General features: G+C 39.7%; 6 protein-coding genes across 7 annotated transcripts; 4 read left to right on the forward strand and 2 right to left on the reverse strand.

Moving 5' to 3' along the window:
* The first annotated feature begins 1154 nt into the window (after positions 1 to 1154).
* On the forward strand, positions 1155 to 3698 carry LOC101307527 (pentatricopeptide repeat-containing protein At5g14080-like). The gene is made up of 2 exons (XM_004306260.1): positions 1155 to 2805; positions 2946 to 3698. The coding sequence occupies exons 1-2, from the start codon at positions 1155 to 1157 to the stop codon at positions 3185 to 3187; spliced, it is 1893 nt and encodes a 630-aa protein (XP_004306308.1). The 3' UTR covers positions 3188 to 3698.
* LOC101307824 lies at positions 3511 to 10656 on the reverse strand. Its single transcript, XM_004306261.1, has 10 exons — positions 10406 to 10656; positions 9782 to 9844; positions 9551 to 9645; positions 8258 to 9142; positions 7998 to 8130; positions 7785 to 7907; positions 6687 to 7466; positions 4738 to 6600; positions 4556 to 4628; positions 3511 to 4246 (listed from the first exon to the last, which is right to left on the reverse strand). Exons 1-10 carry the CDS (start codon positions 10485 to 10487, stop codon positions 3799 to 3801), a joined length of 4545 nt encoding a protein of 1514 aa, XP_004306309.1. The 5' UTR covers positions 10488 to 10656; the 3' UTR covers positions 3511 to 3798.
* A 440-nt stretch (positions 10657 to 11096) lies between these two features.
* LOC101294198 (60S ribosomal protein L7a-like) lies at positions 11097 to 13135 on the reverse strand. Its single transcript, XM_004304485.1, has 7 exons — positions 13054 to 13135; positions 12897 to 12947; positions 12574 to 12775; positions 12018 to 12187; positions 11800 to 11928; positions 11622 to 11714; positions 11097 to 11514 (listed from the first exon to the last, which is right to left on the reverse strand). Exons 1-7 carry the CDS (start codon positions 13054 to 13056, stop codon positions 11383 to 11385), a joined length of 780 nt encoding a protein of 259 aa, XP_004304533.1. The 5' UTR covers positions 13057 to 13135; the 3' UTR covers positions 11097 to 11382.
* A 569-nt stretch (positions 13136 to 13704) lies between these two features.
* LOC101294490 (actin-related protein 2-like) lies at positions 13705 to 17795 on the forward strand. Its single transcript, XM_004304486.1, has 15 exons — positions 13705 to 13804; positions 13942 to 14052; positions 14153 to 14287; positions 14385 to 14456; positions 14571 to 14649; positions 14868 to 14917; positions 15107 to 15210; positions 15315 to 15383; positions 15463 to 15526; positions 15861 to 15929; positions 16146 to 16229; positions 16413 to 16471; positions 16882 to 16948; positions 17225 to 17308; positions 17400 to 17795. Exons 1-15 carry the CDS (start codon positions 13763 to 13765, stop codon positions 17478 to 17480), a joined length of 1170 nt encoding a protein of 389 aa, XP_004304534.1. The 5' UTR covers positions 13705 to 13762; the 3' UTR covers positions 17481 to 17795.
* Positions 17796 to 18707: 912 nt separating this feature from the next.
* On the forward strand, positions 18708 to 20458 carry LOC101294781 (omega-hydroxypalmitate O-feruloyl transferase-like). 2 transcript variants are annotated; one of them, XM_004304487.1, is made up of 3 exons: positions 18708 to 18779; positions 18923 to 19390; positions 19477 to 20458. In XM_004304487.1, exons 1-3 carry the CDS (start codon positions 18777 to 18779, stop codon positions 20341 to 20343), a joined length of 1338 nt encoding a protein of 445 aa, XP_004304535.1. In that variant the 5' UTR covers positions 18708 to 18776; the 3' UTR covers positions 20344 to 20458. The 2 variants fall into 2 exon arrangements, with proteins under 2 accessions (XP_004304535.1, XP_004304536.1); XM_004304488.1 differs by lacking the exon at positions 18708 to 18779 and having other exon boundaries at positions 18826 to 19390.
* Positions 20459 to 21039: 581 nt separating this feature from the next.
* Positions 21040 to 25807, forward strand: LOC101295255. The gene is made up of 8 exons (XM_004304489.1): positions 21040 to 21099; positions 21816 to 21950; positions 22397 to 22644; positions 22823 to 22942; positions 23024 to 23171; positions 24214 to 24341; positions 24424 to 24459; positions 24650 to 25807. Exons 2-8 carry the CDS (start codon positions 21875 to 21877, stop codon positions 25433 to 25435), a joined length of 1542 nt encoding a protein of 513 aa, XP_004304537.1. The 5' UTR covers positions 21040 to 21099; positions 21816 to 21874; the 3' UTR covers positions 25436 to 25807.
* The last annotated feature ends 332 nt before the right edge of the window (positions 25808 to 26139 follow it).

The raw sequence follows: 26139 nt of genomic DNA on the forward strand, positions 1-26139 counted from the left end.
ATTTGATATTAAGAAAAGTTTGGTTCACAAATAAGAACATTACATTTTGGCCTAAAAATGCTTGTGCTATAGCAAGGGATATCCGATGAAATCAAACGAAACTCGTATACACTAATCCGGTGGAGATTTTCGTGTTCCGTCAGTTTGAGTAGTACTCAAAAGTCCTGATTTGATATTAAGAAAAGTTTGGTTCACAAATTAGAATATTGCATTTTGGCCTAAAAATGCGTGTGCGCAAGAGATTTTCGATGAAATCAAATGAAACACACTAATCTGATTGACATTTTCATGTTCTGTCAGTTCGAGAAGTACTCAAAAGTCATGATTTGATGATAGGTAAAGTTTGGTTATGAAATAAGAACATTGCATTTTGACCTAAAAATGTGTGTGCTATAGCAGGGGATTTTTGAAGAAATCAATCGAAACTTGTATACACTATTCCGATTGACATTTTTGAGTTCCGTCAGTTCGAGAAGTACTCAAAAGTCAAGATTTGATGATAGGTAAAGTTTCGTTAAGAAATAAGAACATTGCATTTTAACCTAAAATAGCGTGTGCTATAACAAGGGATTTTCGATGAAATCAAACGAAACTCGTATACACTATTCCGATCGACATTTTCGTGTTCTGTCACTTGAGAAGTACTCAAAAGCCATGATTTGATGATAGGTAAAGTTTGGTTAAGAAATAAGAACACTGCATTTTGGCCTAAAAATGTGTGTGTTATAGCTAGGGATTTTCGATGAAATCAATTGAAACTCGTATACACTAATCTGATAGAGATTTTTAAGTTTCGTCGGTTGTAGAAGTACTTAAATGTTAATATTTAATAATTAAAAAAAATTAGTTAAACAATAATAACATTCAATTTTGATCGAAAAAATCGTGTATTTTCATCAAAATTATCGTGTATAAAACAAGGGATTTCGTTTGATTTTGGCTGAAATCAAACCAAAACTTAGTGGAAGGAAGCCCAGTTTTGTTGAAAATGAAGCTCATGTGGTCTATACAAGACACTTGAAACATGTCTCAATCTTCAAAAATTCACATGATCTTGAAATTAAAGGTACACACCCATAGAATGTCCTGCGGGCTTTCGAGCTTGATATAGCAAACGAATAGTTGGCGCCAAAACTTCGTAGTTGCAGAAGGAAATGAAAGCTTCGTCGGCAACAGAGCTAGCGAGTCGAATAAGCCGAGCTCTGATCTCCGCTTCCAACAACACAAAGCCAACTCGCTCATGGAGCCCTTCCCTCGAGAACCTCCTCCACCGCCTCGGCTGCCGCGACTCACTGAGTCCGCAACTCGTCGCCGGAGTCATCGACCCTTTCCTCCTCAACCACCACTCCCTCGCTCTCGGCTTCTTCAACTGGGCTTCTCAGCAACCCTCCTTCTCCCACACCTCCCTCACCTACCAGTCAGTCCTCAAGTCTCTCTCTTTTTCCCGCCAATTTAACACCATTGATGCTCTGCTCAAGCAGGTCAGGACCCACAAAATCTGGCTCGATGCTTCGGTGTACCGGTCCGTGATTGCTTCACTGATCATAGGAAAGAAGACCCACAATGCGTTCTTGGTGTTCAGCGAGGTTAGGATTGAAGATATTGGGCATGAGATTTGCAACTCACTTTTGGCTGCTCTGGCTTCTGATGGGTATTTCGATCATGCCCAGAACGTGTTTGATGAAATGACTCAAAGAGGTGTGCCTTTGAGCACAGCTGGTTTTGGTTTGTTTGTGTGGAGGTTATGTGGGAGTGGTGAATTGAGTAAGATTTTGAGTGTGGTAGATGAGGTTAGGAGGGGTGGTTCGGAGATTAATGGGTCCGTTGTGGCGCTTTTGATCATTCACGGGCTTTGTAAGGCGTCGAGAGTGTCAGAGGCTTTCTGGGTGCTGGATGAGCTGAGGAGGAGAGACTGCAAACCTGATTTCATGGCATATAGGATTGTTGCTGAAGGGTTTCGATGTGATGGGAATGTGGTTGATAGAGAGAAGGTTTTGAAGATGAAGAGAAAGCTAGGGGTAGCTCCGAGGAGTGGTGATTATAGAGAGTTCATACTTGGGTTGATTTCAGAGAGACGGATATCTGAAGCGAAGGACTTGGGAGAAGTGATAGTTAGCGGTAACTTTCCAATTGAAGATGATGTTCTCAATGTGTTGATAGGATCAGTGTCGGCCATTGATCCTGGCTCTGCAATGATGTTTTTCAAGTTCATGGTTGGAAAAGCGAGATTCCCAACTCTTTTGACATTGAGCAATTTGTGTAGGAATCTAAGTAAGCATAGCAACTCTGATGAACTGCTGGAAGTTTTTCAAGTTCTGTCTTCGGGTGATTATTTTAAAGATGTGGAGACTTACAATGTGATGGTGTCATTCCTGTGCAAAGCAGGAATGGTGAAGGAAGGCTATGGGGTACTTCCAGAGATGAAGAAGAAAGGGATAAGCCCAGATCTTACAACTTATAATTCTCTTATTGAAGCATGTTGTAGGGAAGATCTATTGAGGCCTGCTAAAAGGCTGTGGGATGAGATGTTTGCAAATGGGTGCAGAGGAAATTTGAAGACTTACAACATCTTAATTCAGAAGTTTTCGGAAGTAGGCCCAGTTGATGAGGCTCTAAGGCTCTTTCAACACATGCTGGGAAGAGAAGTGACACCTGATGCGATGACTTACACAATTCTGCTTGAAGGGCTTTGTCAAGAAATAAAGCTTCAAGCTGCTCTGGAAGTTTTCGACGAGTGTGTTGAACAGGATTTGATGCTTGCGCAATCTTTGTTGGGTACATTTATCCTCTCTTTATGCAAAGCAGGTAGGTACTATACACATGATGTACATTGGATGTTGCAGTTTCCAAAGCATTTAACTTTATCCCCTACAATACAATTTGTGTGTGTGTGTGTTAGTTCCAAGTGGTTTGGCTTGTTGCTTATGAGTTTCTGCTCTCTGCAGGTCTTTACCCTGCCGCTTCTGGGTTACTCTGCCGCCTCAGTTTTAATGTAGCACGTTCAGATTCTCATGTAGTTCTGCTGAAATGTTTAGCCGATGCTAAAGAGATTCCGGTGGCAATTGAACACATTAAATGGATTCGCCAAGCTTCACCCTCCTTGTTGCAAACCATTTCAAATGAACTAGCATCGGTTTCTTCTTCTCCAACACCAGAGCCGATTTCACAGTTGCTTCAAACAATTTAGAAATTTACAGGGCTCAAGCAATAATAATGCTTCCAAAGGAATTTCAGCATGTCAGGTACTCAGGTTTATACACAGCACAGACGGCTCAGATAACCAAAATAAGTTTCATTTGCAATTCTGATTGTCTACCAAAAATCTTTAGAATATGTCGTACCATTTGAAAGTTGAACCAATGGTTGCCTGGATGAAAGGTTCTATGCTATGCTGCAGAATGGCTGAGAGTTTTGGTACCAAAGCTGGCAATTTTGTTGGTGAAGTTCAAAAGAAAGGGCTGGTGACATGGGAAAGATGTGATAAATTTGCAACGTGAGAAATATTTGTCGAAATCGAAATAAAACAAAGAGTAAAACGAACACAATTATCAACATTTCTATGCTTCTATTGCTATGCTTCTCCTTACAAAATTCGACATCTTGTTTACAACTATATATACCGGTCAACCACTGCAAAGCTTCAAGACTGCGTACCTACTTTTGATTCAGAGGACTGGAAAGGACAATTGGACAACTATACATCTCATGTTAGCTGCTGTACATTTGGTATACCTGAGAATAATAATATTAAAACATATCTCATTCTGGCCATGTCTCACCAAGCATGGTTCCATTTCGTCAATCATCAAGGCCATGGATCTCACCCATCATGATCCGGTTGCTGGATACCTTAAAGCCTAGGAGAGTAGGATCGATCTGTCTTCCTTTCTTGCCTTTCTTCTTGCCAGTTCGGCCCACTTGGCCACCTCCATCAGATGACTCCATTGCACCCCTGTTATCAGCCTCTGGAATAACTGGTTTCTTGAGCACATCCATGAAGGATGTCTCGGAGACACCAGCATCACTGTAAGATGAAGTCCTCCTGAACTGTGCATGATTTTTGCTAGTTGCTAGAGATTCAGAGACCGGTGTGGCAGCAGGTTTTCCTTCAGAAGTTCTGAGGCTTGTCGAGCTTCTTGGCTTAACAGGTAGAGAGAGTGCAGACTCAGACAAAACATCCTGGGAAGATAACACGCGGCGTCTCGATGTAGCACTGTCAAACCCTTTGGTTGTAGTAGAAGGCAGCCTGTCAATGGAGGAATCAAGAATACATTGATTAACATCTGAAACATACTACAGCATGTAATATAATTTCTCCTTAAGGGGTTCTAAATGCAAAAAATATTTTACTTCTTCCATTGCTGATAGAGGACCAAACTGATTAGACCTAGCATCAGCCGGATCAGAGAGTACCAAGAATAATATAGATATACCACTTTTAGATTAAAGACCACAGTGCATCAATGGCCAATGCTATCTACAACCAGAAAATTCATTCTCACAAACATATAACATATAATATTACACATCGAAAGTGAAAAACAAAAGAATCTACCTTCCATCATGAACATCTTCTCCAAGTGATTTATCTACTCCCATCTCAGAGCTGTGAAAACCCCCACATCCACCTGAATCATTAGAAAAGCTTCCTACTCAGTTTAATTTAAAAAAAAATAATAATAATAAAAAATAAAAATAAAAGGATTACACAAGATATAAGAATATTTCAAAAATTACCAGCGCTGCTCAGCGAGCTATGCCTGCTATGGGCATTACTAGGTAGTTCCTCGCTATCAATGGCTGTGTTTTGTTGCTCCACCATGTTGCCTTCATGAGGAGTATCCCTGGTTCCTGACAAGAATTGAGGGTCCATAAATGCTCTAGAATCAGATCTTCTTGCCATATTACTTGCTTGCTCGTTCATACCATAACTACCCAACTGGTCTTGCAGTAAGATGCTATAATTTGAATTATGTGGGCCTTCTGTGAAGGAGTTGTTCATACCAACTGACTGATCTGGAAGAACATTAAAAGGAAGATGTACGGAGCCTCCCTGACCTCTGGAAGATAGAGATCCACGCTCATCAATAGAGGAATTAAGCTGATATTGTTCGTGCACATCTAGATCTTGTCCACATATGTTTGCAATATCCAAGTTCATCCCATGAGAACCCGCAGGAACTGAGAACCTATCAAATTCCGTAGGGTTAGGTTCATAGAATCCTCCCTGAGGTCTCTCCTGAGAGGCCCGATTCCAATTGCGATGGCTTAGTTCCTGTTCATTGGATGGAAACCTCTGCTGTTTCTGGTAATTTTCTGAAGAATTATGTCCCAACATGTGAGCCTGGTGATGCCCAGCAGGATCCCTCACAAAAGGACCTGCTTCATCTGCAAACCAAGGCCCACCAACACGCCTTTCCCCTTCCATCTGCTGCTCTCTCAATGCCATAGATATTTGTTGTGCCTGCAACTCTTGTTCATTAAGGCGGAGTGGCAGCTCTGATGTGTTCCTATTTGCTAGCTTGGCCTGAGATATGAGGTCAAAAAAATCAGAATGTACTGGGAGGGCACCCTCGCCCACAGTTGCTTGGATGATCTGCTCAAGCGAGGGATTGTGCCTTGATGAATGAGATACATGGTGCAAATCATTTGGGTGTAACTGATCATGAAGGTTGGCTCGTGTAGCATCCATCTTCCACTGCCCATAACTACCAGGCATCTGTCGACTCAATAACTGTTCAAGGAGCAATTGTTCGGCTTGGGACTGCTGGTGCTGCGGCAAATTTTGGTGATGGCGAAGGTGCTGCTCCAATTGGTGCTGAGGCTGAAGCTCCAATTGACGCTGCTGTTGCTGAAGCTCTAAGTGACGCTGCTGTTGCTGAAACTCCAACTGCCTCTGTTGTTGAAGACGCTGCAGCTGCTGCTCCAGCTTCCGCTGCTGCTGAAGCTCCAAATGGTATTGCTGTTGCTGCTGCTGCTCCAACTGGCGCTGTTGCTGTAGCTCCAACTGGCGCTGCAGCTGAAGCTCCAACTGGTGCTGCTGCTGAAGCTCCAACTGGTGCTGCTGCTGAAGGTGAAGTTCCAACTGACGCTGCTGCTGTAGCTCCAACTGGCGCTGTTGCTGGAGTTGGCGCTGCTGTTGAAACTCCAACTCGTGCTGCTGCTGACGTTGAAACTCCAGCTGCCGTTGTTGCTGAAGCTCCAATAAGCGATGCTGCTGCTGTTCTTGACGCTGTAGTTCTATTAGATGCTCCATGTCAGGCACCACTTGATGCATTGGGATATTAGGATTATTCAACCAATTAAGTTTAGATATGCCTCCCTCAAACAAGGTATCACTAAACTGTGCCTGATCATCCATGCCTAAAGACACATTGGAAGCTTGAGCAGGTCTTATATGAGAGTTGCCTCTGAGCTCAGACATCAACAGGCCGAAAGGGTGTAACTTATCATCCTGGCAATTAGGTAGGTTGCTTTCGGAAACTTCATCTGAAAGGGAAGGAACACTTGGGGAATTTGAAAATGAGCCATGAATATCAGCTGAAGGTCTCCTCAGAGGAAAATCACTGCTACTTTTAGGCCTTCCAGGATATACTATTTCTGTAAAACATAAAGAGAAGCAATTAGAGTCACAGTTATGACAGATGATGATATATAAAGAGGAAGAGTCGATAAACACTGCATACCTTCATCTCTTTCAACGTAATTTTGAAACCTTTGATTATCAAGGTACTGGAGTTCGAAGTTGTAATTGTTATTGCGTATTCTTGAGTGCAAATCATCACTTGAGGTAGGTTCAAGTCCAGATGGAGTCCAATGTTGAATATTTAGATTGTTAGACTCCTCATAGTGAGGAGCAGTTTTCCTCTCTTCCAACATGCTTCCAACACCATCCAACGATTCTATGTTGGTAGGCAAATTGGAGTTGGAGACCGATCCGGATTGAGTTTTCAGATTCGGCATCATGTCACCGAGTTCTTGAAAAGGAGAACCATCAGGGGCATCAGTCAAGCGCAACAGTAAGTCAGTCCCAAAAAATCCTTGATCAAACCATTGAATTATGTCGATCCCCAGGAAAGGTCCCTGGATGTTTCCTTGAGGATCAAGATAGCATAAACTTAAATCCTCAAATGAGACAACCCTTTCCAGATCTGCCTTCTCATTGCTCTTGAAATGATCACTACTTGAGGCTTGCTGCAGAGATGGAATATGAAATGGTGAACTTGAATCAGGAAGCTGGCTACCAGTCACATTAGTAGCTGCTTCATAATATTCCGACATAGAATGCTTTGTGAGGCTGAAATCTCTCACATCATGGCATCCAGAAATTCTTAGTTCATCAACATTATTACTGAGGCCATCAGTCTCCGTAGCACTTTTGTGATCACAGTTCTTTGGAGCTACCAGATTCGATCCATCAGCAATTGCTGTGCCAATAGGAACTCTGTGCCCGCCTTCAACCCCTTCTGGAAAAAAGTATGGAAGTTTTTTAATACACGAAAGCAAGTATGAAATAGTATTATTAAAGGGATTTGAAATTCGCACTCCTCATTTTAAACCAGACTTTTATTTCTTCTATTAGTTTGTTAAGTTTTGTCATAAGGGACATGTGTTTTGCCTCTTTATAAAAGTTTTAACAAAAAAGGGAAACGAGGAGTGTGGATTGTAAAAGTAGTGAGTGCAAATTTCAGTTCCCTTAATAAACATGGAAAAAGTACCATCTTGTCAAGTTTCAAACCGAAAAAAAGAAATCAGAATGACAAGGATTAACCTGTTTTCCTTACCATTCAAAGTTTGTGTTTGCGGGCCACAAATAGTTGAGACCTCTCCAGTAGACAGCGCATTTTCTTCAGACTGTGATGAAATCTTTTTATCTTCCTCCTTTTTTAAAGAGGCATTACTAATTCCTGAGCATATGAAAAAAGAACCCCATGTCAAAAGAAACAAAAAGTTTATTAGGCAGGATCCAAACAAAATGCCAAAACAACAACCTTTACCATCATCACTGCTGGTGATTCTTCCCTTCCAAATATCTTCCATACCAGCCTGAATCACACACCAGACAGATTCCGATGATGACAGAAACAAGTTAGTGATTGCATAAATGTCTAATACAAATTCTGGCTTCATCTAATGCATCCAAATGACAAACAACAGACAACAACAAAAAAATTGATCATATTGAACATTTTTTTAGTAAGATACACATACACACACACACACACTTAAATATATACTAGGAATATAATCAATATACCTCTTCATCTGCATCAGGTGCGACAAAAGCTAATGGCTCAATACAGCCCACTTGGGTTATTGGAGAGACATGCTCCATCCCTTCAGGCACAATATCGAAAGTTGATTCTATCTTTTGCTTACGATAAATATCGAGGAGCTTTCCCCTGGGGTAACGATACTTCTCAGTAAAGGGGCCAGCTTTTCCCAACACACTTTGATTTTGATCCAGAACAGACCCAATAGTAGATATAGAGGAAGGTCTTCCAATCTGTACACTACCACTAGTATGGGACCTCCCTCGTCCAGAAGCAAATCCTACTTTTTCCACCTGTCCTCTGGCCATCCCAAATCCTGGTGCGGCACGGTATGGCGCTGGCCCCCCAGATTGAACCTCCATGCGATGACGTGGCCTCCACTTATCACGAGAATCACCATCACGTTCAGGAACCGCACGATTGCTACTGACAAGAGACTGCTTGTCAACATGAGCATCTTCTCTCTCAAGATCTGTTTTCTCTATACGAGAATCCTTGTCTTTATCTTCAGGGCCCCACCTTGATGACCATTTATTGTCTCTCCGCGATTCATGCCAGCGGTCAGAAGACAAAATTTTATTCTCAGTAACATCTCTAGTAGACGGGCCACCTGCTCGGTGATCCTCTGCTCTATTCTCAGTAATATCCCTAGTTGAAGTGACTCCTACACGGCGATCTTCTTTTTTGCGATCCCTCCTACCAAGTAAGCCAGTTTCTCTCTCCTCCTCACGCCAGCGACGGTTAACATCTAAATCAGGTGCATTCCTCCTCCAATCTTTTCTGTCCCGAGAACCATCTGAACGCCACACGTCTCTTGTATTGGAATCGGTAGAGTTACCATGAGACAAAGACCCTGGTGCATGGATTTCCTGCCAATTTTTATCCGAAGATAAAAAAATAACACAAGGCAAAAAGAGATTTATAATCGTTTCCATCATCTATAACCAATTCTTCATATGGAAGATATAATAAACCAACATTATCCTCACTACATTGGGTCATACAGATGATTTCAAACATGCCCAGAAAATAGACACAACTGGCAAACCAAATTTCCGGTTATTACCTAAACAGTTAATTTATTGTCAATAGTTTAAAGAACTTAGTAACATGATTAATGCCTAACTAATGCCTTCGACTATAAAAAATGTCTAATGCACACACCCTCACCATATAAACCTGCATAGCCTGGCTTACTATTTCAAGTACTTGTTGAATATAGCATACCAAACTAAAAATAAAAGCACTTCTAGAAGCTCTAGTTAAAATAAACATACCCCTGATGTTCCACTTGTGAGTGGCTTAGCATCAACTGCCTTAGCATGCAGCCATTGAGGAGACAAAGGTATGCTGCTCTCAGATGCTAGGTGATCTGCAATTAAACACGTAATAAATTCATAAACGCCAAGCACCCACTATTTATTAGAAATAAATTATATTACTAGCTAGTAGGTGAGCATTCTCGCATATGGAAAAACATTACAAGCATAGAAAAGCGCAAAAGCCACCTTTTGACTCATCAAGTGACCCTTTTAGAGCCTTCTCCCCAGCATTTCCTTCCGAGGCTTCATCTAGCATAACAGAAAACTCATTGGTTCAAAAACAAAAAACATGTATATATTCTCAAATTTATCACAAAGCAGCACATACCATCACTTGAAAAATACAGTCAGCAGTTCAAGAGGACACAAGACCATCGACTCAAATCAAAGAACTCTAAATATTCAGAGTGCAAACCACATAGCACTCTTGCAGTTGAATCTCCTACTTCAAAAGAAAACAAAGTAACAGAAGAAGCACATTGCAAGTAAACGAGAGCAGGACTCGTTGACCCAGCTAAACAAGAACATCACTCTTGCAGTTTGCTAATTATTCCAACAGAATTACACTAAATTCCATCTTCAATTCAAAAGCGAAAAAAAAAAAAAAAAAAAATCCAACGAATCCTATACCGGCGTATGAAATCTAAGCCCTAATTCAAAACCGGCCGGAATAAAACAAAATTTTCAAAAGCATAGAAACAACGAGAACCAGAGAGAGATTGGAACAGAGAGAAAGATCTAGCGAAGAACGGAATAACAAGAATGCAATGCGGAGAGATAAGGATTAGAGGGAGAGGTGCGAAGACGAACCTGCTTTGGCGGAGGAGGAGGAGAAGATCGCCGGCGAGGGGAGGAGATCTTGAGGGAGACTGACTTTGCCGTGGGCCATCATCACAGCGAATCGAATTGCAGGAATTCAAAAACGTAACAAGCTCTCTGCAAGCGGCGGAGACTTGCAGATTACGAGAATGGAGAAGCGGAGAGGCAGAGGGGGAGGGATTTGTAGGGTTTCGGGAATTCTCGCAGGGTTTGGAAAATGAGGAGAAAGATATATAGGTCGCAGGGGAAAGAGAGGGTTTGGGTTGGTGAATCGCTTGGGTATGATCAGAAGAGAGAGAGGCAAAGAGCGAGTGTGTCTTGTTTTTGTGGAGAGAGTTTGCGAATATCTCATTCCTTCTATTTATTCCATTTTCGTTTCTTCAGTTTTATTTACTTTTTTCCTCGGTTATTTTTGTGTTTTCTTTTACCTTAACATGAACTGTATAATGTTATTTTGTTTTTCTTTTGTTTCATATATGATTTTCCGCATCAATTTCAGGTTGAAGGAGGTAGGTTTAACAGGCTTGAAATTCTGATCCAAAAGCATTTCGTATATATTATCGCATCAATGAAAGAACAGAAATCTGAGAAGGCTCAATGGCTCATCTCCTCAAATTTCATATACTATGCTAATAACATGGAACCTCCTTGAACATATACTATGCTAACATGGCACCTCCTTGAACAAAGGAGCTATCAACATTGTGGAACTGTTATGTCAACGTAGAAAGAGGGGAAGAAATGAATTCATGCGAAAATGGAAAAACACTACATGGTATACCAAAGGCATAAAAACTTGTCCTTTAAGTCTAACAAAAACAGTTGCAGATTTCAGGACATGTGTGTCTTAATACCAAACCAAAGCTGCATTTGATAAAAGGAAACAAAATCTCTGCTACAATACGAAATCCAGTAGATAGATACTCAGAAGCACAATCTAAGTGAATCACAATACACCGTGACCAAAATTAAGTCATTCTTTGAGCAGCTTCTTTTGCAAGGAGCCTCTCCTTTGCCTTGGTCTTGGCCTGTGATTTGGAACCCATGATGCCACCACCCCACTTCTTCCTGTATTCCTCATACTTGTCATTGAAGTTGGCCTGCATTGCAAGTGAAAAATCAAACAGATTAGACAAAGCAATCTGCAAAAGTTGTGTTTCATTCTGACAATTGAAGGTAATCAGAACAAATTCACAGAAACACCCACCTTGATAGCCTCCAAGACCTTGCTGAACTCCATTTTATCTTCATTCTTGACTGTTGTCAAGCACAAAACTGAAGCAGTTTTCTTGTGAACAATCTGGCAAAACAGACAATAAAAATTAGTTCAAGTAGCCGTGGAAAGATAGAACAAAAAGACATTACATAAATTTGAGAAGAATTACTGCTCCCAAACGTGCTTTGCCCTTGACAATGCAGTAAGGAATTTCCATCTTCCTGCACAGAGCAGGGAGCCATACAACCAACTCAATTGGATCAACATCATGAGCGATCACAACAAGTTGGGCCTTGTTCTGCAGACAAAGATTTTATAGAATATGTCACTCAAACGCAATATCAATTATGAGAAAATACAACATTAGTAGAAGGTACAAAATAATACCTGCTCAATAAGGTAGGTGACATGGTTGAGACCATACTTCACAACAATAGGCTTCTTGTTTTCAACAGTTTTCCCTTCAGTCTCTGCTTGTGCCCTTTTCAAAAGACGCTCCTTCTTCTCTGCTTTGTCTTCAGGCCTGTACTTCAGTAGCATCTTGAACAGGCTTGTAGCTACAGGCAAGCAAAAAAATCGATATATCAAATTGACCAGCCCATACAAGTCAAACCAACATCAATCTTGCTCTCCACAAAAAACAAGACGAAATACAACATGCATTCAAGATTATAACCACTAGCATCAAATTCACATAAACATGTTTAACAGTCTCTTTCAACTTTAAGAAGGGCATAAAACAGCAAACAAACTTTGGATAATAAACTACTAAGAGAGAAAACTTGTTAAGTATCTAGCAAAAGCATTGAACGTTGCGCTCTACCCAAAACAATAACTGAAAAACTACATTATAACAGGTGTATCAACACAAGGATCAGGCAAAAACTCATCAATACTCAAATAAAATTGATAAAAACAATGCAAATTGGATCGATTAACGCACCGAGGTTCTTGTCAAGGGTCTTGGTGAACTGGTTGAGAGCTGGTGGGACCTTGAGCCTCTGCTTGAGGATCCTCTTCTTCCTCTGAATCTGAACAGCCTTGGGCCATTTGACGAATCGGGTCAGATCCCTCTTCGGTGGCAATGCCCCTCCGATCCCGAACTGCTTCGGACGCTTCTCGAAGAGTGGGTTCACCACCTTCTCCTGTCAAACCAACAACCACCACCGCAATCAGTACATAACAACCACAACAACACCAAATCTTACAAATGTAAAATCGAAACAGTCAAAACAATATATAGAGAAGAAGCAGAGAGAGAGTTACCGGCTTCTTCTTGGAAGCTGCGACTGGGAGCTTGGCACCTTTCTTTGGACCCTGAAACGATTAGGTTAAACAAATTGAGATAACTGAACAGAAAATTAGAGGTGTTGCAAACGAAAAAGAGGAGAAGAGAAGAAGAAGAGGCGGCGGCGGTGCTCACCATTTGCGGCAGCTGCGCTCTTCAATTTGCTGGAGAGACTGAGGACGGCGTAAACCCTAAATGACCTAAATGAAAACCTCGGGCTTTGTCTTTCGTTTTTATAGTAGGAAATTGAGTCTGTATGCGGGCTGGGCCTCGATATCGTAAAAGCGCGACTGCCCTAGCCCAGTTAACAAACAATGGGCCCAAATTTTAAAGAGAAAAAAAACAAGCGAGCCAGGCGGTCTAAGCCTTGTGGGCCTTAACGCTACGTTTAGATAAAGTAAGTTTAATTTTCATAGAAATTTTAAAATTATGGGAATTACAATTCCATGAATTTAAGAATTCTATTATTTGGATTTCATGATGTAGAGTTTTAAAATGACAAGAATTTGTATTCAGACTGACCTCAGCTAAGGGAATTGACAAATGACTCCTATTTTGTGAGGAATTCAAGTCGGGTATTTAAGTTCCTAAATTTCATAATTATTTTCCCGTGGAAATTGCTAATTCTACGGGATAAGAATCCAAAAAGAGGGAAACGATACTAAGAAATTGAGAATAAGCAAATCGTTTTTAAGGGGACCAAAAAAAAATCGTTTTTAGGCCCAGTGACCTAAACGGGTCGGGGGTCCACACTATAAAAGGCATTTCTTCTCACTGCGTTTGCTTGAAGTAATGTGGTAGACGAAACCAGCAGAAACCAACAAACTTGAGCTCTGAACTGATCATGAACAACCGCAAAGTCGTCGTCTGCGACAACGGCACCGGAGTACTACTTCTACCCTTTCTAAGTCCCATGATTTCCATTATGATCCTCGTCGTTTCCGAACAATTACTTCGTCCTGTTTCGGTTTCTGGGCTTCTGTTTTAGATCTGAATCAATCTGTGTTCTGGGTTGATTTGCAGTACGTGAAATGTGGGTTCGCCGGAGAGAACTTCCCGACATCGGTGTTCCCGTGCGTGGTGGGAAGGCCATTGCTTCGCTATGAGGAATCACTCATGGAACAAGAAATAAAGGTCTGAACTTTCACAACTCTTTGACTTAAAGGTTGGAAATTTAGTGTGTTGGCTCTGAAAAGATCATGTATTGATTTTTTGTTTACATGAATTGGTGTAGGATATTATTGTTGGTGAAGCTTGCGCGGAGTTTCGACACCAATTGGAGATAAACTATCCGGTTAACAATGGCATTGTGCAGAACTGGGATGATATGGGACATGTCTGGGACCATGCATTCTACAGTGAGCTCAAAGTATACTTCTTGCTGTCTTTCGTTGTTTTTGGCAATCTTAAATCTTATAGTTTCGTTTCGATGGTTGTTAACTCTGATTGGTATCGTTTGTCAACAGATAGATCCTCCTGAATGTCATATACTACTCACAGACCCTCCTCTCAATCCCTCAAAGAACCGCGAAAAGATGGTCTGTTTTGCAATTTCTTTATCAGGCAGTAGCTTAGTTTTGTTAATTTATGTGTGCAATGTAATGAATTATTATTGTTGGCCTCTCATGATTTGGCTTGATTCTATGTTTCAGATCGAGACCATGTTTGAGAAGTACAATTTTGCTGGCGTCTTCATTCAAATTCAAGCTGTTCTGACCCTGTATGCTCAAGGTGCTTATAGAGATGAGTAAAGGTTAAATGTTTATATTGCTGTTCTTAGCCCAATTCATTTGTTCGTCCTATTTTTATTCGTATAAAAAGGCATGTCTTTTCAAATGCTGCACTTTGAGCTCTGTGGAAGTGGAAGTGCTTAGTTTTACTTGCTGACAGGATGATTTGTTTAAACTCTCCTTTTTGACATGTGCTTCAGCATTTCTTCTTTTCTGCAGGTTTGCTGACAGGATTGGTTATTGACTCTGGTGATGGAGTTACTCATGTGGTAATACCTGAATACCAACTTTGACATTATGAATTAGGAGTTTCTGGATCAGTTTTTGTAGTGTATCACTTTTTAAGTACATATTTTAAGTTGATTACTCCTCAAAAAGTGCAAACAAATAGATCATTTAGTAAACCGTTGGCCCCAAATCTATACTATATCTAAATTATATTAGCTTCAACACCCCAGGTTCCAGTTGTTGATGGCTACTCATTTCCTCATCTTACAAAGCGAATGAATGTAGCTGGCCGGCACATAACATCGTATCTTGTTGATTTGCTCTCACGGAGGGGGTGAGAAGCAACTACTCGTAACATAGTAACATCAATATTGTTTGATCTACTTTTTGGTTATGTAGAGAAACTAAATTGATCTGAAAAATTGTACTGTGTTTTAGGTATGCAATGAATAGGACGGCGGACTTTGAGAGTGTTAGAGAAATCAAAGAGAAGCTCTGCTATATCAGGTAAACAAGTCTTATGCCCTATTTTAATCTTATGGAACTTATTGATTACAGTAATCATCATATGTTCCATTTGGTGCAGTTATGATTACAAAAGGGAGTATCAATTGGGACTGGAGACAACCATACTTGTAAATAATTACACTGTAAGTTGAATTCTCTTTGGTATCTCATTAGTTCAAACATTCATTACCAAAAACGTGGCGATTTTTTAAAACATGACTAGAGTGCAGTGGCTATTCTTCAAAACATTACTCGACTGTAGTGGCAATTTTTTGAAATAAATATAAATCTATCTTTCTGTAAGGAATGCCTGTAATTCTTCTTAGTTTGCAACTTTGCATTGATAAATTTACTTTCTGAATAATCATTGGTCATTAATTTATGTTTTAGTTGGTCACTTTGTTGTTTGGTTTTGAGTAGTTATAGTTTTGACCAACTTATTGATCTGAATTCACTGATATATGTTGGTATGATCAGCTGCCTGATGGAAGGGTGATCAAAGTCGGCACTGAAAGGTTCCAGGCTCCTGAGGCTCTTTTCACGCCTGTAATTTTCCAGTCTTCATGTCCTCTTTTCTGCATATTGTTTAATTTAAATTCTTCTCTAGTCAATTATATGTCTTCTGGTAATTGTTCACTACTAACAATAGTTATCATCTCTTCAGAGTGATACTAGTAGCTGCAATGCTGGTTTTGGGAACCAAATGATTACAATTTGACAAGTTTGGAGGTTTTAAATTTCACAAATATTCTCATTGTACAGGAACTTATAGATGTTGAAGGTGATGGGATGGCTGACATGGTATTCCGCTGCATTCAGGAAATGGATATCGACAATAGGATGATGGTACTAATAGAAATTGCATTACAAATCAGCATGGATCAATTCTGTATTTGTTCGATGAGATTTGCAATTTGTCTATCAGTTGATTCAGTTCTAAATAAATATATCTCAAGTATGCAAACTTTGTGTACCTTAAACTTACAATTGATTTATTTTTAAAGTGTAACTGCAATTTGTTGATTGCAGCTTTACCAGCATATAGTTTTAAGTGGAGGCAGCACGATGTATCCTGGATTACCCAGTCGGTAAAATCTTAAGTCTTCTTTGCATGACTTCTTATATGTAGTTTTTGTCAAGCAATATTCATGTGTATATCAAGTTTCTGTATGTTTGATATAGTAGGATGAAATCTAAACTATGCTTTCCTTGGTCATTTATTACTGTTTTCTTACATATGTATCAAGTATATAAAACATCACTTCCTTGGTAATATGAACCCTTCTGCATTCTCACTCTCTCATCAAAAGCATACGTGAATATAACTTATATCTGGATTCTCAGAATCTCAAGTATATGAATTCCATGATCAATTTTTGAAGATTAAACCAAGTGAACTCTTTATCATTCTTGCACACTTCTGTTTTTCCTAAATTAAAACAGAAATGTGAATTAGATATTGATTAAGTTCTGATACTACCTTTTGGTGTTTATTCAGTTTGGAGAAAGAAATTCTGGATCGTTACCTAGACGTTGTTTTGAAGGGTAACAAAGATGGATTGAAGGTATTATGTGTTTTGTGTCTAATAGACTTGAAAGGGGACAACCAGAGCTTTGAAGAAATATGAAAAAGTTTGATATTGACGTTGTACTGAAATAACTTTGCTTAGCCTCCTTTAAAAAGTGCAGTGAGGTTGTCAGTGGTTTAGCTTGGTGCACAATCATAATTATTTAAACATGAAAAAAGACAATAGTTAGAGAAAATATCAAGAAGTTGAATCTGACAATAAAAGTTATGTTTAAATATTGTATTCCTCATGCTTTAATCCTTCGATCAACAGAAGTTACGATTACGAATCGAAGATCCTCCGCGAAGAAAGCACATGGTGTATCTAGGTGGTGCAGTCCTTGCTGGAATTATGAAGGTACATGTCATTGCTTGTTCTCTTTAGCACAGGGTAGGTCTGTATATGATGTCATCTAAGAAACTTTCAACGGGGTGGTTACTACATGCAGGATGCTCCCGAGTTTTGGATTACAAGGGAGGATTATCTAGAAGAAGGAGTTGCTTGTCTTAGCAAGTGTGGTCCAGCATGACTTTTCAAGGTCAGTTTGCCACCCACTGAGTTGTTTTCAGTAGTTGGACTATTGACAAGCAAAACAATGAGAGAGCAGGACATTATCATGTCAAATGGTGCTCTCAGTAGTACCACATGGCTGGAAATAGAGCATAAGAATGTAGAAACTAATGGTGTTTGTGTGATAAGAATCAGCAAAAGCATTAGGAGTTGTATCTTGATGGCTGGAATATAGAACAAACAAAAAATGTAGAAATTATTCTGTATTTTATAATTTTTGTTTCTGGTTTGCCACTCTGTCATCCAAGCTTTTTCTATCCAACAACTTGCGTGCACATATACAGAGTTATAAATTAAGTGATTCAAACATGAAATTTCCATGCAGTTACCGTTCTTTCTGTTGCCGTGATCTTTCCGTTGCACTCCTGTAATTTCAATTTTGAGCATATCAGAGTTTCTAGTTTCTTCTTATGTGCAAAGCAAATTTAAGATTGTAGGTACTTTTACTCCAAATACATGCAATTAAGACGTGGTCACAGCAGTTCACCTATTGGCTATTATATCAACTGTAGAAGCATCTTCCTTTATGCAGATGAATTTGGTACAGAGAAACTGAGAAAAATTGTAAATGGATTAACTTAACAGCTCATCTGTCATTAAAAGTAAGCTAGTTTAAGCATAAAATAAAAATTAAAATATAAACTGACTTCCTTATCTAGAGGCCAGATATGTCTCCTTCATGCATGTCAGTGAGACAGTGACTGAATCCGTTTAAGATCAACCTAATACTTAACGAGACAAAGTTCGCTCTGTTTTCACTTTTTTCTTTATCACTTTCTGGACCTAGATGATTACCAGAAATTGGCGTTTCCGTATTCATCAGTATATGAATCATTGAATCATGGTTATATCTTGTTAAACCAAGTAAGCAAGTTTTGGAGGCCAACCTCACCCATAATGGATTCTCAGTCTGGTAGGTTAGGTCAGAGTACCAGTAACCTACTCCCACCCATTTTCAGTAATATACTAACAAGTTATATGTAATGGAAGACTGTGTCCAATAAACACCACCCCAATACAAGAACATCTGCAACTCCGTATTACCCAAAATCATTTGTGTCATATATGAGCTATCTGATTTCAGATATCAGACACAACTACCCATCCCTTTCACATTATATTAATCGTCTCAGGTAAGTAACACATCTACATTATAAGGAGGTCCCAGCCATTCACTTTCTATATTACAGCTTCTTAATTGAGATCTAAGCATTCCCTTCAGTTATTTTGAGAACTGTCTTCTTCTCCTGCAAACATGGTTTGTTTTCTCAAAAGCAAAAGATGCATGTTAATATTCATAAGTCAAACATATTGCATTTTTTCCATTCCACTTATCCATCGAGCTTCTGATTCTTACCAATCTTGCCTTTTGTTCTCAACTTTGTTTACATTGTGGTTCAGGTTGTGGAAGCTGGTGAGTCTGCTTCAATGAACAACTCCAATGGGAATGTGTTCCAACTCAGAGTGAAGCAAGGGGAGCCAACTCTGGTTTCCCCTGCAGAAGAGACAGACAAGGGTTTGTACTTCCTCTCCAACCTCGACCAAAACATTGCGGTCATTGTTCGAACTATATATTGCTTCAAGTCAGATGAGAAAGATAATAGCAAGGCAGGGGAAGTGATCAAGGATGCTCTCAAAAAGGTTCTTGTCCACTATTATCCACTTGCCGGGCGCCTCGCAATCAGCTCGGAAGGAAAGCTCATTGTAGATTGTACCGGAGAAGGAGCTGTTTTCGTGGAGGCAGAAGCAGATTGTACAATAGAAGATATTGGAGACATAACAAAGCCTGATCCAGAGACTCTTGGAAAGCTGGTCTATGACATTCCTGGGGCCAAGAACATACTAGAAGTGCCTCCTCTTGTTGCCCAGGTATGCAACCCTCTACCTCAACACACTGGATCATTACTATTCACCAAAATACAAAACTTGGTAACTTATTTCTTATGACATTTTAGGTGACAAAATTCAAATGTGGAGGGTTTTCTCTTGGCCTGTGCATGAACCACTGTATGTTTGATGGCATTGGGGCTATGGAGTTTGTGAACTCATGGGGACAAACTGCGAGAGGTTTGCCATTACAAGTTGCTCCATTTTTAGACAGAAGCATACTCAAAGCACGAAACCCACCTAAGATAGATCACCTGCACCAAGAATTCTCCGAGCTTATTGATGGCAATTCTAGCTGTAACTCTTCTGAAGTTGATGAGGACAAGATGCTGTATAGGTCCTTCTGTTTTGACACTGAGAAGCTCGAAAAGCTGAAAGCTAAAGCCAGGGAAGATGGTGCTCTTGACAAGTGCTCTACATTTGAAGCCCTCTCGGCATTTGTGTGGAAAGCTCGGACTAGAGCACTCAGACTCTTGCCTGAACAACAGATCAAACTCTTGTTTGCTGTTGATGGGAGGCCTAAGTTCAACCCACCACTCCCAAAAGGATACTTTGGGAATGGCATTGTGTTAACAAATTCAATCTGTGAAGCAGGTGAGCTGCTGGAAAAGCCACTGTCACATGCGGTCGGGCTTGTTCAAGATGCCATCAAGATGGTCACTGACGGTTACATGAGATCAGCCATAGACTATTTCGAAGCGACGAGAGCTAGACCTTCTCTGGCATCCACTCTTTTGATCACAACTTGGTCTCGACTTTCGTTTTACACCACTGACTTTGGTTGGGGAGAGCCTATACTCTCAGGTCCAGTGGCTTTGCCGGAGAAAGAGGTGATCTTATTCCTGTCCAATGGGACAGAGAAGAAAAACATAAACGTGCTTTTGGGTCTTCCAGCTTCTGCCATGGATGTCTTTCAAGAACTGATGAATATCTAGATCAGCAGCAACAAGTGTCTTTTTTTTTTTCCCTATGTAAGCTATTAATTTTCGTGATTCACTGCTACTTGTAATGTGATTGTTTCTCATGGACTACTGTTATGTCCATGAAATTAATGATTGTTCTTCGTGGGTGCTAAAAATAAAAGTCCTGGTATTTGTTCCGTCTACTTATGTTTTGTCCATTACAAAAATAACACAGATTCAAACTATCAATGTTAGAGCTATCAAAATGTTCCTAGGCAATATAGGAAAGCGAACTTGGCAATCAATCTCTTAGAGGATCCAGAATGGCATTGTCACAGTACTTATGTGATACATGGCGCCATGTTTCACGTTTGGAAGAAACATATACTTGAAGAATGCTCTACAGTCTACATGCACTTTGAACCTAAGACAAACTCAAGTGGTTACAGTCCAAAGTAGTTGGACTGAATTAGATGGACTTGTGTAGGGACTTCTCTCTCACGGAACATCGCTAAAGACAATGCCAAAGGAACAAATTCCTAAATTACCCAAACTTGTAAAGGATAATTTAGGAATTTGAACACCGACCGCTCTGTAATATCTAAAGCCGATTAGCGGAGAAGCCCCAAACTCAAAGGAACAACCCCGTTAGACTTGGAATCTTTTGTCTCCGTGGTTTGGGAGAGAATCCGAGTCCGACACCGAACTCAATTTGGTACCAAACCCTACTTTCAAGACACCCAACATTGATTCCATGGTACAAGTCCTCCTGCGAGCTACCACAAACAGGTGAGGTCACCCCTCAACAGCTTTAGGGCTTCTAATTCTTACTGCTTCTGTTTTCTGTTTCTCTTAATTTTAACTCTCTCTTTGTTTTGTTATCTGAAAATTTTGTCTGCTTCAAATTCGAATAGCTGTTATGGCTTACTATGTCCAGGTAGTTTGGGATTGATTGTTTTTTTTACCTTTATTAGAGTATTACATTCAGTATGTTTAAATTCATGAGACGGAAACTGCTATAAACAATTGAAACAGTTGAGGTTTGTAGGTTGCGCATTGGTTTTGAAAATTTTAGAAGTCTGTGAATTGGGTTTGTTTGTCTTTGGCTCTACAAAACTTTGCATAGTTGAAGGCGTTTCAATGACATTGTTCTTGGAGTGTAGAATGACAGTGGATAATCTATCAGGTCTGCAAACGGGATTAAATTCAGGAAATTTTTGGGTGGTTTATGTGTGGTCGTGTGGAGAGACGTCTGAAAATTGACTGGAAATCTGTGTTCCAAATTTTGAAACTTTGGTACTTAAATATCCACTTAGAACGAAAATATTGTGTTTTCTTGTCTTTGCATAATGTTCTTAGGTGTCATATCTTCTAGGCTTTTTAAAGGCATGTAAGATCCAATTTCAGATACATAGTTTATTAGTTCAAGTGATGCTAAACTTTACAGTATTGTTCCTCTTCATCTTACCACAGGTGGAAATTAATTGTTTTGCTGTTTGATGAAGGTTTCTCATTGTAAAGCTCTGAACTGCAATCGTTAGCTTGGCCAACTCTTGCTGGAGCCATGGGAAGCGCATTCAATCCTCAGATTTTAGTGGAGAAGCTAGCCAAGCTCAACAGCTCGCAAGCGAGCATAGAGAGTATCCTTCTGATGAATCATATGCAAAGCATTGTCTACTTTAGCATTCTAATTTTATAGGTTTAAATTTAGATATTTTCTGCTTATTCCGACTTAACTAGTGTGTCAGGGTCTCGTGGAACAAACTATCACCCTTTTGTTTTTTGAAATCTCCTATGTAACTTTGGAATTTTCGTGTTTCTATGAGGATTGTTAAAGGGGGTTTTGCAAACCATTAGCAATCAACAATTTCAATAAATTTTCCTAGTCTGGTTTTGAGTTTCTTTAGCTGTTACTCTGTACTTTAGTTGATTTCTCTGTTGATATTTTCAAAACTAGCAATTCTTGTTTCCCAACTTGAGCTTTTGCATTTCTGATTCTTTTCACATATGTTGCAATGATTGTCGTTAGTTTTGGTGTCAGTTACTTTGTGGCTTCAATTGGTGGGTTTCCTTAATTCAAATTAAGCTTTGTCACATTGGTGCATTTTCCATATGAATAAAGCAAGGCAAGTTGTTGAAACTTGGGCCAGGCAATTTCATTCTTCTCCGCGCGAACAAAGATTGGCTTTTCTGTATCTTGCAAATGATATTTTACAGAACAGTAGGAGAAAAGGTGCAGAGTTTGTTGGTGAGTTCTGGAAGGTTCTTCCAGATGCTCTTCGTGATGTAATTCAGAATGGAGATGAATTTGGAAAAAATGCAGCACAACGACTGGTATATCACTGTGCAGACTGTTTATCTTAAACCACTTGATGGAAGGCTTGAGCAAAATAGAATTTAATGATGTAGAAAATATTGTTTTTTTTTTTGTTTAGACTTTTCGTCTTCACTCCATTTTACTTCAAAAATTCAGAATGAGGATATGCTGATGTTGTTGTATTTTCTCTTGTAGATTAATATTTGGGAAGAAAGAAAAGTGTTTGGTTCTCGTGGCCAAATTCTAAAGGAAGAATTTGTAGGAAGGCAGGTGGAAAATAATAATAGAAATGGGAAGCATTTGGTGGTTAGACCGGTAATTTAGATTGCACACTTGTTTCTTTGGTTAAGCATTTTGCTGCAGTTTTTTATTTGATCTCTAATTTTTGTATAACAGCCTGCTGGAACTTCATTGGACAAGATAGTTTCCGATTACCAAGCTATTTATGGCCAGACGGATGAAGACACTATCTTGAGAAAATGTAAGAATGCTATCAACTGTCTTGAGAAAGCAGACAAGGAAGTTGCTGGTGATTTCAATTCAGGTATTTCCCGCCCCTGTATCTTCATGAGAAACTTTTAGAATTTGTAGATTTATGTTTGTGCATCTGTGTTTTTGATTAATTATTGCGCATTAAGTGGAAAGTAAAATTGTAATTAGTTAGTTTCACTCAATCGGGTTATACAGTATTTAGTAATATGAAACAATCTCTTAGCAAACATACCTTCTCTAAACTTATTCGAAGAGGGAAAAGAGTTGATCAATGAGATCGACTTTTTTGGGGTGCAATCTTGGGAGGAAAGAGCTGGAGTAGTAGGTGAACCGACATAATAGTGGCCAATATAAAATTTAATGGCATGTACTTGAAGTGTGTGTAGTATTATGTTTGCGAAGCTTGCTACTTACCAGGAACATATATGAACAATTATGGTATATTGAAAACTGGGTTAGCTATCTGGAAGACATGTTTGGGGTGGGGTACTGGGGATCAGAGAGCTCATGGTGAATCTGGAGATGAGTTTTATTTTGGAATTTGAACTAAGAAGTGGAAGTTTTGGTATTTAGTGGTTTGGAACACCCGTTTGCAACCAATGAAAAAGTATCATATCATGGTTATTTTCTCACTTTCCATGTATGGTATAGGCTGTTCTGTATAGATTCGTAGGTTGATTTTTGTTGTTTGTTCATATGTTTTATTGTCATAGCATGTTTTGTGGTTACAAACTTAAGCATAATTTATCATATAGTCATATAGATTGCAGCTGGAGCAACACGGATGCGTGATGTCTCAATGCGAAACATCCTGCAATTGGAAATGTTTTTATCACTTGCATGCTATTTTAAAAAGAGTCTAAATCTGCACTTCTATAAAGAGGGGGATTGTATGTTCAAATCACAAATACAAACAAGTCAAGTTCATAATTTAGTCTATGTATGGTGTGATTTAACTATCTTTTGGATTTGTTTTCCATTTTTTTTTTCTTTAAAAGTTGTTTGTCTTGTATAATAATTAATACAACTGTACTTGAATTGGCATCTGGAAGTTTGTTGTTCTAATTTCCTGTTTTGACTACGGCAATTTCAAGGAGCTGCATTTGCAGAGGAAGTGCATGGGCAGCATGCTATTCTGAGGGACTGTATTGATCAACTAACTGCAGTGGAATCATCGAGAGCTACTCTTGTGTCTCATCTGAAAGAGGCTCTGCAAGAGCAGGTTAGTCTACTGGCTCTTGTCACATTGAAGACCTTAAAATTGCCATTAACTGTTTTGTGAGCTGACATAGTTTTGTCATCAGGAATTCAAGTTGGATCAACTCCGAAATCAACTTCAGGTGTGTAATGCATGTCAATCTACTTGTGTAAAAGTAATGCAACTATTTGGATATTTTTTAAACTAATAACCATCAGATTGAATTTGTCTGTAAAGTATCATATTTTTAGCAAATAAAGACCTTAGGTTAGTTTACCATATATGTTTACATTGCATTGCTAAGTGGGTGCACTGTATGTATTGTTTTCCAGGCGGCACAGTCACAGTCAGAACAGGCCAGTACTTTCTGCCGTCAGTTAATGAGTAGCAGCAATAATTTGCAGCCAATAGATCAGAGCTCAAAAGAAGCTCATACCTCTGCAGCACCTCACAGCTTTATGGCGGTGGGTAGAGAGCAATCAGCTCCAGTAATGTACACACAGCAGGTCCCTTTTGCTGAAAAATCTGGTCAGGTGGAGGAAGATCCTCTCAAGTCTGCAGCTGCTGCAGTGGCAGCAAAGCTAACCGCATCGACAGACTCAGCCCAGATGCTCTCTTATGTCCTCTCCTCTCTGGCGTCAGAGGGTGTTATCAGCAATCCAGTTAAAGGGTCTTCTGGTGATTATCCATCTGAAAAGAGACTTAAACTCAATAGTGACGACCAATTGTCATCTTATGTTCCCCGGAGTCCTAACCCATCTGCATCTTCTCCCTTCTCACATTCTGAATCACTCCAGCTCAATGTGTCTGCCACCAGCCAACAATATACTCCTACCGAGCCGCCACCTCCCCCATCATCTCCTCCACCATTGCCACCGTTACCACCAGTATCACAGTACCCAGTATCCCAGTATTTGCAGGCTCCATCTTTTACTTATAGCATAGCCCAGCCGCAGACATCAGCAGTGCCTGGTTATACACCAGTAGGAGGAGCTCAAGTGAATGGTCTTCAACCTTTGATGGCACCGGCAAATCCTTATCAGAGTTTCCAAGGATCAGATGGTAAATTCTACAGCCAACAATCATCCATGCAATTGGCGCCAATGTCTAGGCAATGAAATTCTCAGTTTCAGAAGGAAGGAGGGCTCTTGCTGAAGTAGATAAACACTTGGGTGTTACAAAGGTTTTGAAGGTTTCCATTTTCTTCCTGGGGAGGGAACTTGATTGCTTGTGTGCTTCTGATTACCTAGCTAGCTAATTAGATTTGCACATAGTAAATGTCTGTAATTTGTATTTTCGGAAGTCATTAATTTGTGGATTTAGAAGCTCCGTTGCCTGTTGAACGGAGAATAGGATAATAATGTAGTCGCCTGAGATAGATGTGAGTTTAGACAGAAGACCTAACTAGACAAGAGTTGCTGTAGTTTCTTGTGGACCTATATTCCATCTGTGATTCATTTCATTATATAGAAGTGATATTTTGTTGTTATAGAAATTTTATCAAGTATATGGGACGTTGGTGGCGGTGGAGAGACCATGTTTGCTCGAAAATCCGAAATACACTGGCGGAAACGGAAAGAGAGCCACCATTGTCTAACGTCTAGTCGACTGTCTCATCTTCCTTGCTTTACCAATGTGGAATCATCTTCCTTGCTTGCTTTTCTATGTGGAAATGGGAACACCTGGATATATTTTGGAATCATGGTAGTAGGTAAGTAGGCCAACCTCGACCATCCGGTCAAACTGATCAGCCACTTCCATTTCTTAGCCATATTTGGTAATGATTTGTTAACCAATAAAAAGGACTACATCCACATGTATT

Source organism: Fragaria vesca, linkage group LG6 (assembly GCF_000184155.1).
Source record: "Fragaria vesca subsp. vesca linkage group LG6, FraVesHawaii_1.0, whole genome shotgun sequence".
Lineage (NCBI taxonomy): Eukaryota > Viridiplantae > Streptophyta > Magnoliopsida > Rosales > Rosaceae > Fragaria > Fragaria vesca.